The sequence below is a fragment of the Camelus dromedarius genome, chromosome 7 (assembly GCF_036321535.1).
Source record: "Camelus dromedarius isolate mCamDro1 chromosome 7, mCamDro1.pat, whole genome shotgun sequence".
NCBI classification, from domain to species: domain Eukaryota; kingdom Metazoa; phylum Chordata; class Mammalia; order Artiodactyla; family Camelidae; genus Camelus; species Camelus dromedarius.
Window position 1 is genome coordinate 84,373,035 of NC_087442.1, and position 14,789 is coordinate 84,387,823.

Sequence of the window (14,789 nt, forward strand, 5' to 3'; positions counted from 1 at the left end):
GCATGGGATAATGGAGAGGGCAGGGGTTCTTCTGTGAGTCCTCATGACTCTCCAAGCCTCCAGGAGCCAGCTGCTTCCTACCTGAGACGTGTAAAGGAGGACAGAGGCACCAATCCCCGGGAGCCATTGTGAGCAAACACCAAAGGAGATAATGCAGGTGAAGGCCGGCACAAAGCCCCTTTCCTTAGAGTGAGTGAGTGTAAGCAGTAGGTCCCCTACTTGCCCCATGGCCACGGTCCCTACATTTGTCCTGCTGGAAGAAAACACCTCCCCATCACTTGGGTTTCCAGCTTCCTCTTAGCGCGAACTTCAGCGCCCCTTCTTTTATCTCCTACCTGATCTCTGCATCAACAGTTTCACACCCGCTTCCTTAGACACTTCACTCCAAGACTCTAACCAGGCTCCTTCGGCACCCGGGTGGCCCTGGCCACATGCCCTGGGGCCCGGAACACTGGCTCGGGGCTCTGCTTGTCCGACCTTACCACTGCTCCCAGACCCCTGCACTCGCACACACGGTTTGTAGGAACCAGGGCAGGACTTGCCTACAGCCCACCGAGTGGAGGGTCTCACGTTCGGAGGGGCTAGGGGGACGGATACGCCTCTTTCCCGCCCCCGGGGTCCTTGGGCATGGCTTCACCTTGCAAGGCCCAGTCTAACGGTCCACAGACAAGCCTGCTCTCCGCTTTGGGTTCCTTTAGAATAAAGAAGCTTGCTTTTATTTGGAGGGCACACATTTGACAGGGTAAGCCCTTCCCCCAGGGAAAGAGAAACAGCGCAGAATCTCAGCATTTTTCAACTCCAAGAGGAGGCACTGTGGGCTGCACGGCGCACCACGGGGGGAAACTGAGGCTGGGAGGGGCCAGGTGGGCGCCTAAGGTCACGCGGGCCCTCTGGCGGCTGGGGGCGCGGGTTGCGGGGTTGAGGTGCAGGCCGGGGCGCGAGCGTGGGCCTTGCGCGCCCAGGCCCGCGGCTCCGAGCTCGGCTGTCGCAGCGCAGTCACCGGAGGACCGCGGCCGGGGCGCGGGCGGCGCCAGTGCGCAGGCGCGGCAGGCGGGAGGGGACGCGCTCGGGGCGCGCGCGCGGGGCAGCCGGCGCCCCAGCTCGGCCCGCCGCGCCCCGGCGCCTCGCCGCCCGCCCGCCCGCCCGGCGCCCCGGCCGGCGAGGGGCGCGCCTGCTGCATGGCGCTGGGATGGCGGGGGCGCCGCGCGGCGGAGGCGGCGGCGGAAGCGGAGGCGGCGAGGGCGAGTCTGGGGGCGCCGAGCGGGCGGCGGGGCCGGGCGGCCGGCGCGGGCTGCGGGCGTGCGACGACGAGTTCGCGTGCCCCGAGCTGGAGGCGCTGTTCCGTGGCTACACGCTGCGGCTGGAGCAGGCGGCCACGCTGAAGGCGCTGGCGATGCTCAGCCTGCTGGCGGGCGCGCTGGCCCTGGCCGAGCTGCTGGGCGCGCCGGGCCCCGCGCCCGGCCTGGCCAAGGGCTCGCACCCCGTGCACTGCGTGCTGTTCCTGGCGCTGCTCGTGGTCACCAACGTCCGCTCGCTGCAGGTGCCCCAGCTGCAGCAGGTCGGCCAGCTCGCGCTGCTCTTCAGCCTCACCTTCGCACTGCTCTGCTGTCCCTTCGCGCTCGGCGGCCCCGCCGGGGCTCACGCCGGGGCGGCAGCGGTGCCGGCAGCAGCCGACCAGGGCGTCTGGCAGCTCCTTTTGGTCACCTTCGTGTCCTATGCCCTGCTGCCCGTGCGCAGCCTGCTGGCCATCGGCTTCGGGGTCGTGGTGGCCGCCTCTCACTTGCTGGTCACGGCTACCTTGGTCCCCGCCAAGCGCCCACGCCTCTGGAGGACGGTAAGTGCCGCTGCGCGCCCCCGAGCGGGTCTGGGACACACCTGCCCGGGAGGGACTGGGAACGCTGGGAGAAGGGCACACATCTGCCGGTTGGGCAGGTGGGGAAACTGAGACCCCGAATTGGAACGGGGACGTTCAAGGTCACTCAGAGAACTGGGGACACCTTGGGGGCTGGCACCCTGGGGCCAGACTCTTTTCCGAGTTACAGTCCACAAAGCGCCCCTGCATGTAGAGTGTAGAGACCGGAGACTAGCGTGGGGAAGGCAAGTATTGGCCCAAGGTCAGGCAGCTGATGAGCGGCCAAGTCGGCCGGGAGCTCGGGTCTGCTCTCTGGCTGCACCCATCCCCGCAGGAGGGACGAAAAGTAGGCGCGGGGAGCTGGCCCCAAACAGGCAGGGTTCCTGCTGGCTGTGCGCACAGCCGCGGGCTCCTCTCCCGTGCGCCTGGAGCGCGAGCAGGGCTCGCAGAGTCGCCTTCCCAGCCTTGCGGCCACGCGGGATGGGGGGGGGCAAGGTCTTTGGCCCCCTCCAGCTGCTCTGGCGCCGAGTGTGGCCCTATCTGGGGTCCAGAGGGACAGGGTTTGCCAAGGCTGTACAGGGCTCTGGTTCCTGCCGCCGGCTCTGCTGCAGCCAGACCCAGGCTCGCAGCGCCTGAACTTTGTCACTGTCTTGGGCTGGGCGGGCAAGACCGTAGCGAGGACGCCCATGTGGTGCTTGCTGCTGGCTCCTTGTCTGAGGAGGTCTGAGGCAGATGTCTTTCCGTGTGGGGTTTTTGGATCTTCTCTGTTCAGCCCAGCGCATCCCACCTGGGCTTGGAGAGCCCTGAGGGAGGGTTTTGTTCCTGCCTCTGGCTGCATTTTGGCAGGAGAGTGGTGGGAATTTGATGGTGTGGGGGAGCCCATCTACGGAGAGAATGGCAGCAGATGGAGGAGATGAGGAGATGGGGTGGGGGGAGCTGGACAGAGCAAGATTTGGGAAGAACAACTGCGGGGGATGATGGGAGTCAGACAGCTGGGGCCTGGGCCCCACCAAGGGCCCACCACCCAAGGACCAAAGGAGGTGCTCCCAGACAGTGATGCCCAGGGTGCACACGGTGAGGGGCCATGGGACACACAGGATAGACACTGGTGGACCTACATTTCAGGATCCAGAGAGGCCAGTGTGGGCGGAGGGCTGGGAGGGCAGGAGGAGGGAGTATGTGGAGTGGAGCTGGTGGAGAGGGACTGGGCAGGTTGGGGGAAGGGAGGAACAGAAGTAGGGTGAAGGCTGGTGACCCAGAGGAGGCAGAGACAAAGGCAGAAGAAAGGGAGAAGGGTCCGAGGGCTGGGTGCTCCCTGGGAGGGGCGGATGGGCAGGGAGGGGGAAGAGAAGGGGGAGTGGGTTCAGTTCTGGACTGTTCTCCAGCAGGCCTCCTGCCTTGCATCCTATGGGCATCGAGTGGGGCTGTTTGACCTTCTCAAGAGGCACTCCTGTACCTCCCCTGCCGCAACCCTCCCTTGTGTTGTGTGTTTGGCCCCTCCAGCAAGGATAACTCCCCTACTAGGACCAGAAGTGGGGCCCAGAGGCCAGGTCAGCTTCAGTAGGGGAGGAGGCCTGAGCTGGGCAGGCCTGGGCTGGGGTCTTTGAGTTCTGTGCACCAGGGGTTCATACAGCTGCTTCAGTGAAGGGCTGTACTGTTGTCTTCTCCTTTTTAAATAAGTGACGGTCTACATAGCCTGTAGTCATTCCTTTTAGAGAATTGACAAGATTGAGAGGGAGAGAGGGAGGGTCTGTAAAGGTGCAGGGGCACTGAGAGCCCTACCCCCTACCCCTTCCCCAGGAGAAGATGGGCTCCTGTGTTCTAGGGAGGAAGGGAGCCCATCTGAGGAGCATGGATCCTTAGGGAGCAGACATCTGGGTTTCACTGCTGCTGGCTGTGACTGCCTGGCAATGCAGACCCGCCTCAAGTTTCCCCACCTGTCTAAAGAGCATGGAAGCTCCCCTGGAGGGCTGCGTGAAATGTCTGTACTGGAAAATCACATATTCGAAGTCTTGTGCCACTTCTAAATTGCTTCGGCTTCTTTTGAATGTTCATATTTTAAGCCCACAAGTCCGTACAGGTGGTGGTGATACTGACAGATAGATGGAGATGGATACCGAGAGACATATGGTGATCAGACTGTGTGTTGCCCCTGGGATTCTCCCTTCCAATTTGGAAATTCTGGGAGTCTGTGAAATCCGCCTTTAGTGAGCTGAGACTTGGGACTTGAGGCTGGTGGAGGAGGTGGCACCCACGTTTACGAAGCACATTTGTTGCTTCTCACGCTTCGCCGCCTGCCATCCTGCAGCGCACACACCTGCTGACAGCGCCGCTCCCTCAGGATGGAATTCAATTCAGAGCAGGCAGAAGCCCTGCAGGGGACAGGGTAGAGGCCCAAAAGAGGCTGAAGAAGGGCTGGATGGGCGAGGCAGTCTGTGCTGGGGGGTTGTCTTTGCTGCATATATGCAGTGTGTCATATGCTTGCTGGAGAAAGTGTGCTCAGTTCATGTGTGGGCTCCCAGGGCCTCTGTCCCTCTGCAGGGAGGCTCTGGGGTTTCCTGCAGCCATCCTGCGCTGCTCTGGTGTTCAGGGCTCTGGGGACGCAGCCGTGTGCTTTGGGGCTCTGTAGAGTCCAGGCCAGCCCAGATGATGGGAGGACAGGGAGGACTGGGTACCTGACTGCACAGCTGAAATTCGGGGGGCTGGTGCTCCACCCTTTCCTGAGAGGCTGTGCTCCCTGCTGCTTTCAAAACTCCAGAGCAGAAGGAGTTCAGGGGAAATGGCCTGATTTCCACCTGGCCTGGCACAGAGGAGGAGCTGCATAAATACTGACAAGACTGAGTCCCCTCTCCCAGCCCCTTGCTTTCAGGGCCCCCTGGTTATACCTCAGCTGAACACAGTTACTGACTTTTATTTAACTGAGCGACTTGTGAGAACTGAAGGCACATTATTCAAGAACACCAAAGGCCTGCTCAGAGCCAGCAGCTGTGGCCAGGCTGGAGAGCGTGGTGAAGGGGGTGGGGTCCGGGGTGGGGTGGTGAGGGTCAGTGTAACAGGCTGTGGGTCCTGGGGCTTCGAGAAGGGGAGTGGGAGATGCCAGACTTGTGGATTGCTGACTTACAGAGCCTTGAGGGGCGAGGCTTGGGGAGGAGGTGACTGTGTTAGGGATGGGGCAGGGGAGTGGTGGGGAAGTTGAGTCAGGCGAGTGCTTGCAAACGTCACTGCAGGGGAGTGATGGTGGGGGAGGAGGGGTATCTCTAAAGAAGGGCAGCTGGCTCGGTGTGCCTGCCCCACCCCTGGTGCCCTGCCCCCAGGTGCCCGCCCCCTCGGCGCCCAGCCCCCTCAGGTGCCTCTCGCCAGCGCAGAGCCTCCTCCCTATGTCTCCTCTCTTGCTGGCTTCTCGGCCAGGGTCAGTCAAGATTGGTGTATTTTTTCAGAGGGCAGATAGTGAAGGACCACTACCGTGTGCAGTTTGCAGCACAGCTTGGTTGCCTGTCAGTGTAAAAGGAATGTGTTTAGTGCCCGACGAGTTCTGAACCACAGAAAGGGTAACGGAAAACCATGGCTGTCCCCAGGGACGTGGCAGCTGACCAGAATTCCCCCATGGCCCTCCAATTTGGTCTGAGTTCTTGATGAGACCTCAAATGCTGGCGGGTAGAGCAATTAACCTCCCTCCAGAATCACCAGTAACCCTGGGCCCACACATGTGGCTGCCCACAGGCGTGGACCCCTGCCTCCTGCCCCTACCCGCAGGGTCTCCTCCTTCAAGTCAGGCCTCTGGGGATTCTGTCAGGACCTGTGCAACTCCCTCAGCCCAGCCCCTCCTTAGGCTGAGCCCCTCACCCTGCTGGCCCCCTTCCCCACTGGCTGGCCCTCTGCCCCTCCCCCTCCGTGGCCTCTGCTGCCCTGCCCCACAGCTGACCCCTCACCCTGGTGTGGCCCTTTTCTTCGACTGGGCGCTTTCCCAGGCAGGGCCCCTCCCCTGCTGCCCCTCCTCCCGCGTCCTGACTCCTCCCCCCTCACTGATACCTCCCTCTCCCTCCTCTGCCCCATGGGTCCTGTCACTTGTTTGCCCACCTGCTTGTGTGTCCACCTGCCTGGCTGACCCAGTGCTGCCCTGGCCGGGGCAGGAGCAGGGAGGGAGACAGGTAGATCCTCCTGGTGTAAGCTTGTCCTCGGCTGGACGCTCTTCTTCCAGGCCTTTCGTCGCGGGGCAGGGCTCAGCCCCCACAGCCCCTGCTCTTACTGCCCCCGGCTTCCCATCCCACTGTCCATTACAGCCCGGCTGCTCTCTGAGCCTCAGGCGGAGTCCGGTGCGTCCTCCAGGCCTCCTGGTACACATCCAGTGGGCAGCCCACCTGATTCCCCAGAACCTACACCCCCAGCCCCCTTGTCTGATGATGGGTGGTTCCCTCCCTGCATCCTGGTCCATTTCCATCACAGCTCGGGTCCTCCCAACAGGGCAGCCAGCTCTAACTTGAAGAAGCTCTCAGAACTGTTCCCGCCAGGGCAGCAGGAATTAGGGTGATGAGTTCAAGTACAGAGTAACTCTATCAGGGTCCAGCTTCTCCTCTGCTTTCTGGGAGCACAGCCGCCTCTGACGGATGAATGGGCCTTGGTGCTCACGCGGCAGCCCTGTGGGGCCCGTGGTACTGTGTGCCCAGCTTGGGGGTTGTCGGATGTTGTACTGTGGACAAGGAGAATGACTGGCGGTATGTGGGACATGGCCCTTCAGCCATCCCTTCTGCTTGACCTCTCTTCCTGGGCACTGTCCTCCTGGCACCCTTCTCGGCACTGCCTGTAAATCCAGGTGAGACTGCACTCCTGGGAGGGTGTCTCCCACCTCTGCACCGGCAGCCTCGTGCGCATCTGAGCCAGGCATCTGCTCTGAGACATGCTGCCCCTGCTGGGAGAACTTGGTTGTGAGCATGGGGCTGGGGGCTCACTGAGAGCCTTGTGCTGGCGTGATGTGCTGGAGGGATGGCCTTCTCTGAGACTGGTTAATGTGTTTTTCTTGGTGCCTTTTGCCTGATTTCCTTATGGGAGAAACACTCTTGTCAAGAGAACGCATTGCCCTCCTGAATCAACCCTGGCCAAAGGGATCTGACACGCGCGCTCTTTGAACTTGTTTTGCGAGGTGGCTGCTTTCCCAAACCCACGTGCCCTGCTGCAGGGATGCGAAACTCAGGGAGCACATTTGGGGAGTCACTGGTTTAGCCTACGGATTTGGAAATCTCTCTGGCACTTTATTTTAAAGCAGATCTTTACTTGCAGATACCACGCTCTCTCCTGGACACTCACCTTGTCCCCGGGGGACCCTATGCAATGAGACCCATTTCTACAATCCAGTTTGTTCAAGGGTCAGGGATGGGTAGTGAGGTGAGAGCCTCTTTGTGGCTGGAGTTGGCGTCCAGGTGTCTAAAGGTGAACGGAGGTGGGGAAACACTGTACGTGCTGTGGATGGGCGGGTGGGGAATGCCGGGCACGGGGTTCTGCGGCTGGCTGGCTTGGAGTGGGTGCTGCGCCCCAGCGGGTGGGGTGAGCCAGGCCCCAACACCAGGACGTCCCCTTGATGAAGGTGCTGAGGGTTACACAGCACCGTGCCCGGGCATCTGCCCCCTACCTAGGTGTGGCGACCACAGCCCGTTGGTCCTCATCCTCAGGGCTTGCAAATGCAATGGCAGGAGCTCAAAAGAGCCCATTAGAATCTTTTTAAAAAATACCCTGTTTTTATTTTATTTTTATTATGGAGAATTCAAACACACACAAGAGCAGAGGGACCTGCTCTTGGGTACAAGCCCTCGGCTCCAACAGTTATCAGCATTCTGCTCTTTTTTCTAAAGATGCTGATCCTAAAACACTTTCATTAATTCGAAAACGGAGAGCTAACAAGCAATTATGTTAATTTAACAACACACTTGTGAGCGATGTTGAAAAGCCAGCTCCACTTTAAAAAAATGACAGGAGCACCACCCAGCCTGCTGTGACCGCGCAGAGGTGGGAACGCGTGGGTCCCACTCTGAGCGCCTGCGGGGAGGAGGTAAGAGGGACCCAGTGGGTCTTAGGGCCTGGCCCACGGCCCAAAGGCACAGAGGCTTTGCAAGGTGGGGTGTGGAGGGTGGGGGTGCGATGATGGACCAAATGGATGTGCCCAGTGAGGTGCGGGACAGTTTCAGGTTGGCGGCAGTTGCTTTCTTGTCTTGTGGCCACACTGCCCTCTGTGACAGTGAGAAGGACGTCTTCGGAGCCAGACCCTTATGTCTACACACTTGCACTCCTCTGCAGGAAAGGCTGTGTGCCCAGTCTGGATGGCGACAGATTGAAAATGGAACAAGTTCAGCAAAGAAGTTGGAGTAATAAAAGGGGATCTTGGCATTGTGGAGGGGGGGTCAGGAGGCTGCCGAGTGAAAGGAGGAAACCCTTGCAGGCAGAGGCAGTAGTGAGAGGGAGCAGTGCCAAGGGGACAGCGTGGTCTCCCCCGAGCTGAGGCTGCGGCGTTTGCATGTGTGTGCATGCACGCATGTGTGCCCCGCGCCCTGCACACGGGGTGTGAGCAGTGACCACAGGGAGTATGAGAGCAGTGACCGTGGGTGCGGGTGCCGTGAGCATGGAGGTGTGAGAGCAGGGATCGGGGGTGCGGGTGCCGTGAGCACGGAGGTGTGAGAGCAGTGACCGCGGGTGTGGGTGCCGTAGGCATGGAGGTGTGAGAGCAGGGATCGGGGGTGTAGGTGCAGTGATGGGGGTTTGGGTGCATTGATCATGGGGGATGTGGGGGATGCTGTTCCCATCGTCTGCTGATACTTGAACTGGTTTCTCAATTGCCATGAACTTAGAAAAATTTTTCTTTGGTGTGTGTCATTTCGTCTTATGAAGGACCCCTCTGAGGACACCAGGGGCTCTCTAGGAGAACATACTTGCCTGTTTAACTCCCCAGCTTGAAATCCTAAGTGTTTGCCCTTCCTTCCTGAGGAGCTGTGGGGGAGGGGAGGGGGGTCTCCCTGCATCCCCTGGAGGTGGGGCGGGGTCCACTAGTTGGTCCAGGTCTGACCCCAGGCCTGCTTAGCTTCTTAAGTTTTCATATGCTTGGGGCTGACCAAGTGCCCTGCGGAGGAGCCTTTGGGGGAAGCCCAGCAGAATTCCACTGGGGGACAGAGGGTAGGGGGGCGCTCACATGCGCTTCAGCATCAGAGGGGTGCTTGACTCTGTCTCTGAGTCCCTCCTGTTCTGAGATGGCCCTTTCCCACTGGAGGAAAGAAGGGAGCTCCAGGGGCTGGGGTCTCAGGGGCAAGGCTCGGGCCCTGTGTCTACCCTGGACTTGGTCACCTTTCTGGGAGGGGGATCTTTGGCCAGGTGAGATTATGCCCCACCCACCTGAGCCCCGTGGAATTAAAGCTAGCATGGGGTCATCTCCTTTAGGGAAAGGGTGCAATGCATTGCACACTCCCAGGTCCACATGGGGACCAGGGCCCTGAGCAGCCTCTTGGCTGAGGCCATTAGAGCCCTGTGGAAAGCAGCCCCAGGCAGGGTGTGGTCCTGCTGGTCACCCATCACAACTTTAGGGGCCCCTGTGCCAGCCCTGGCCTGGCCTTGGAGCCCAGAAGCTCATGGTCAGGCTCTGGAGGATGGGGTTTCTTCAGGATTGCAGCCTGGCCAGACCGAAGAGGTGTCCATTTGGCCTGTGTCCAGTGCTGGGGGTCCCCAGGAGTAGGGGGCACTTGGAGATCCCCACCTGAGAGGAGGCCCACTGAATGGCTCTGGGATGTGGTACAAGTCTTTCCCAGGCCAAGTGACAGTTTCCCACTTGGGAACTCAGGTACCCGGGCACAGTCCCCGTGTGGGCTGACTGTGGCCCATAGTGGGCCCAGGCGCTCCCTCAGAAGAAATCTCTGGCTCACCTGGGCTGGGAGAGACGAGCGCTGCTCTCGATCCTGACCCCCACCCTGCCCTGGGCCCTGGCCGCGGGCGATTCTGCCTGGGCTGGCTTCTAACTCACCTGGCCCAGGTCCTAGGCACTATCCTGGAGCCTTCATGGAGAGCCCGCGTGTTGACCTACTGCTGTTTCTTTCCCGTGCTGAGTAGTGAGTGATGCACGTGTCACTGTGGGTGCTCCGGGAGTGCAGCCTCTCCTGAGGAGGGCTTGGGATCCCATCACTGCTCCAAGTGTGGCAGGTGATGCCTGCAGATGCTGCCTCCCCCGCCCCACTCCCAATCCTGCAGCCTGTGGTCACCCCCATCTTTGAGCAGCTCATGGTGACCCCAGGCCTGTCTACCCTGTCGTTTCTGCACAGGCCCGTCTCCCCTGTCGTTTCTGCACAGCCCGTGCTAAGCCATGTGGCCTGCCAGGCCATGAGTTCAGAAGGCTTCGTGGGGAGAATTAAAATCCTGAACCCTGGGGAAAACCTCTGGGGTGCCTGGTTTGGATCAGTAGATGCGCTGGGCATGTGAGGAAGCTCCAGTCTGGGAAGACGCAGGGGAACACCCAGTCCCAATGGGTAGCATCAAGGGAGAGAGCCCTGGGGGCTCCCAGGGTGGGGTGAGAGGTGGTTGGCAGACGTCCCCACCCAGTCTTCCTGAAGTGTCCCCTCCCCTCGGTGATCCTGTCTCGGGAATCCCTTTGGTTCTCCTGGGGTGGGGGGCAGCTCTCAGCTCCCGGGGATGGGTGGTTTTCCTCCTGGATGAAGGGTCTGCAGGTGGTCGGAAGGTGGAGTGGAGGGGAAATATGTGCTTTGTTTGTGAGGTTAGCTCTCAGATTTCCTAACTGCGGTTAACTAGTTATCCTCGCGCCAAGCAGGACAGGTTTGCAGCTAATAGAGATGGGGAGGTGAGTTATGGGGAAACAGGCAGAGCTGCTTCCCCCTGAGTGGGGTTCTGGAGGCTGCAAGGAGCCCATGAGGGATGCTGCTGGCGGCAGGGCAGTGGGGACACGGGGAACGCCTCCTTTGGGTGGCAGTGAGGGAGACACCACTTGGGAAGGGCGCTGACCACACACATGGCAGGTGTGTGTGTGTGTGTGTGTATGTGTGTGTGGGACCCAGGACCCTGGCACATAAGGACCAACTGGTCAGTCATCTCGACAAACCAACACACTGGCTCTTTTATGCCCCCCAGGGACTCCTCATTCATGTTTGTAATCTAACCCCGAAGATGAGAGAAAGGAAGCTAAGATGATGAGAAAACCTCAGCAGGGGTTGTCTGTTTCTCTCCATGATAGTTTTCTCGTAAGGGCCTCTGACTTCACAGCCTGTGGTTGTCCAGTGAGTTAATAGCCAGCTGGGCCCGGCTGGTTGAGAAGCCATGTCACTGCAGACATCAGGACACGTTGCCTCTTCTGTGCCTTTATTGTTCGTGGTAAAGCTGGAGTCCCTCCCTACAGCTCATCTGGTGACGGATCTGAGAGCTGGGACACAGTCTTATCAGCTCTCATCTGAGGCGGCCTGGAGAGAGGTTGGGGAGTGCAGGCAGCAGCGCCGCTGTCAGCCTCAGAGTCTTCCCTCCACCCCTTTCCAGCAGTGTGACCAGGCTGGGCCACCTCACCACCCGTGCACCCTCAGTTATTCATTCAACCAACACCAGGGCACCTGCTACAGCACGAGAGGCTCTCTTCCAGTCTCCCAGATCCGTCACTGGACCTGACAGGCTGAGGCCCCTCTTGAGGGGCAGACAGGCAGGGAAGGTGATAAGTGAGTTAAGGATATAATGTATTGGAAGACAGAAACTGCTAGAAACAACAAAAAGAGATTTGCAAATACTAACAACTATATATAAGGTAGATAAAAAGCAAATTTCTTCTGCAGGGCACAGAAAACTGTATTCAGTATTTTGTAGTAACCTATAATGGAAAAATATGAAAAGGAATATATGTATGTGTATGTATGACTGAAACGTTATGCTGTATGCCAGAAATTGACACATTGTAACTGACTATACTTCAATTTTTAAAAATACAAAAAGAATAAGGAGAAAGAACTGGAACTGGCTGGCAGGAGAAGCTTTAAAGTACAGGTGGGAGTGTGTGCATTTTTTGACACGGTGGTCAGATAAGCTGGTGAGAAGGTGACAGTTGAGTGGTGCTCCTAGAGGTCGCGGGGGTGAGTGGGTGCCATATTGGGGAAAGGGTTCCTGCCCAGAGGCCCCAAGCAGAGGAGGCCAGGCCGGGGAACACAAGGAGCGTAGGATGTAGGGGCATCAGGGCTAGGCCACAGAGGCCTCTGGGCCCAGGGGGACTCCGGGCCAGGAGGCTAAGGCAGAGGACAGAGCCATCTGACCTTGGCTGCTCAGTTCAGGAGATCCTGGGAGAACAGGGGAGGCACTGTCAGCAGCCAGGCAGCGGCTGGCCCTGGGGGTGGCCAGGTGCCCCATCTGTTGAGTGGGGGCTGGTAGGATTTGCTCATGGTGGAGATGAGTCCATGGCCTGTGCATTTTCCAGGGGCCTGGTCAGCAGAAGTGGGAGAGGCTGTGGGGTGAGTGTTGGGGGTGACCAGGGGTTCCACCAGGGCCTGTCCCATGGTGGGTTGAGCAGACCCCCAGCTGGAGACATGCATGGGCTGGGGAGGGGCGCAGCTGGCTGAGCCAAGCGGAAAGCGTTGATTTGGGGTCTTTGACACAGGGATGGAGTTCCAAGTTGAGCGTGGATGAGACACCAGGAGAGGTGATGTTTGGGGTGGAGAGGGGTGCAGGGGTGAGGCTGGGGAAGGGGCCAGGGCAGGGGAGCTGGTGGTCCTGAGCAGGGTGGGCTGGGCTCAGGATGTGAAGGTGGCCCTGACCTGGTCACAGATTGCCCAGAGCAGCCACGGAAGGGAAAGTAGGCTGGGGTAGTGCCAAGGCCAGGGGCAGGGTCGGGGAGGGTGAGTCTTTTCTAGGAGTTCTGCTGGAAAAGGGAGGAAAATGGGCAGGTCTGGGAAAGGAAGAGGAGTCAAGAGAACGGTCTCATTTTCAAGGGAAAGAAATAATCATACATCGGCTGCTGAGGGTAAACATAGAGAGTGGCAGGTCCCAGCTTCAGGGGAGAGGGGAGCCCTGCTGGCGAAGGAGCGGGACTGGCTGGGATGGCTAGAGGGAGGTCCCTGAGGGAGGAAGGGCAAACGACGATGACTTCCTTGCGGCTGGAGTAGCACTGGGCACGCGGATGTGCGCTCGTGGGAGACGGCTCCGTGGGGTGTGTCCTCTGCCGGTGCCAGGCACGTGCATGGAGCTGGCTTTGACCAGCTTGGAATTTCCAGAGTGTGAGAAAGGCATGCGGCTGTCCTGTTGGGCCATGGAGTTTCAGCTGGAAAAGGAAGCCTTCAAAGGGTGGGGAAGGTGCAGGATTGGGGTCCAGGCAGGGCCCAGGCCTCCAGGGAAGCGTGGGTTGCAAGGAGGTCCTTGGGGGCCTTGTATGCTGAGGCCAGGTGTGTGTGGGGGAGGTACCCCGAGGCCAGGAGTGCAGGGCAGGTACAGGGAGGCCAGTATGTGGGGCTCCTGGCTGTGTACTGCCCTCTGCAGCTGGGGCCCCTGAACTTCCTCAGTGACCCCATGTCTGTAGAGTGGGGTTGCCGGGCAGGGGTGGTGAGAACTTGTCACTTCCAGGAGGCCCTGTGGCCACATGCTCAGCCTCCACCCCAACACACACCCTCCCCCGAGCTCAGAACCCTCTCAACCTGTTTCCCCCATCACCTCTCCCGCTGCCAGTGTGAACCAGCACCCTCTCCGGGTCACACCTGCCGGCTGGTGGCCTCTAGGCAGCTTTCTTTCTGCGTTGTCATCCTTGTCACTTATTACTAATTAGGTAGCCAATCGTGAAACCTCCCCGTGCCCTGTGGGTTGTCCCTGCCCACGTGCCCATCACTGTGGCTCCTGATTGCGGGTAGGCGGTGAATGAAGGAGGGAGGCAGGGAGGCAGGTGTGCAGGCAGCTTTGCTGTCGTGTGGGTGGCCTCTTCATCTGCCTTCCTGGGGGAAGGTCAGCGGGGTGCCTGGAAGCACCCTGGGTGTACGAATGTGAATGCAGAGCACCAGGCAGGGGAGGAACCATCCCCCCACCAACCCCAGGATCTCTGCTCCTGTCTCACCCTACTCACCAGACTTGCCATATGGGGCGGGCCTGGGGCTACTCTCCATGTGAGCAGCTCAGACGGTGTTGATGGGGCAGCCAGGTACTCAGTGAGCACCCAGCGGGGCCTCGGTCTCCCTGGGGGAGCACATAGCCGGAGTAAAGGGAAGGTGTGATGAAGGTGGGTATAGAGGAGGTGACAAGCTGGGACTCCCAGTGACCCAGCCTGCTGCTACTCTGCTATTGATTTTTCCCAAACTGTCCAGCCTCTACTGGCCCTTCTGCCTCCCAACCCATGTTTCACCTCTCTGCCCAGACCTTAGTGGGGACACCTACCTCCCCTTGTTTCTGCCACAAGCCAGCTGAGGCCTTGCTTTCTGGAAAAGCCATGTCTGCCAGGCCCAAAAGGATGGCCTGTGGCATCGTGCACCCTGTGCTGAGCCGACCCTGGGCGCTGGCCCCTCAGTTGGACTCCTTGTCCTCTATCTGACTGTGTCCCCCACCTGACAGTGACAGCTGGGCTCCACCGCAGGGGTCTGCGGGAGCTGTGGGGGCGCCAGGCTGGGAGGGCATCTCAGGAGAGGTTACTGCTGCATCCAGGGAGGGTGTCCTGTGTGTTGTATGTTGTGTGTGTTCAAAGCCTTAAGCTGAGGCTGGGAGGGGCCGTGACGATGCCACGAGTGATGAACGGTCTACTAGGAGAGAAGCACGTTTTGTGCAGAGACTCACTATTGTTTGAATTTTTAGAAATGCGTCTACTGCTGTGCCTGTGGGTGTTTTAAACACTCTCAGTGCACATTTAAATACTGACTTTACCAAACTGCAGTTTATTGTTTCATAGATGCCAGTCTCCCTGTCGCCACCAGACAAGTGCCTTCATAAACAGATCGGCATGAGCTGATCCCAAAAT

At 59.6% G+C, this 14,789-nt stretch overlaps 1 protein-coding gene across 1 annotated transcript in view; it reads left to right on the plus strand.

Annotated features, from left to right (window-relative positions):
- Nucleotides 1–1,093: 1,093 nt before the first annotated feature.
- ADCY1 (adenylate cyclase 1) overlaps nt 1,094–14,789 on the plus strand; it is a 98,112-nt gene continuing 84,416 nt past the window's right edge. Inside the window, exon 1 of the mRNA XM_031454568.2 lies at nt 1,094–1,834. Coding sequence (XP_031310428.2) covers nt 1,190–1,834 — 645 coding nt within the window. The 5' untranslated portion in view covers nt 1,094–1,189. The remainder of the gene's footprint in view (nt 1,835–14,789) is intronic.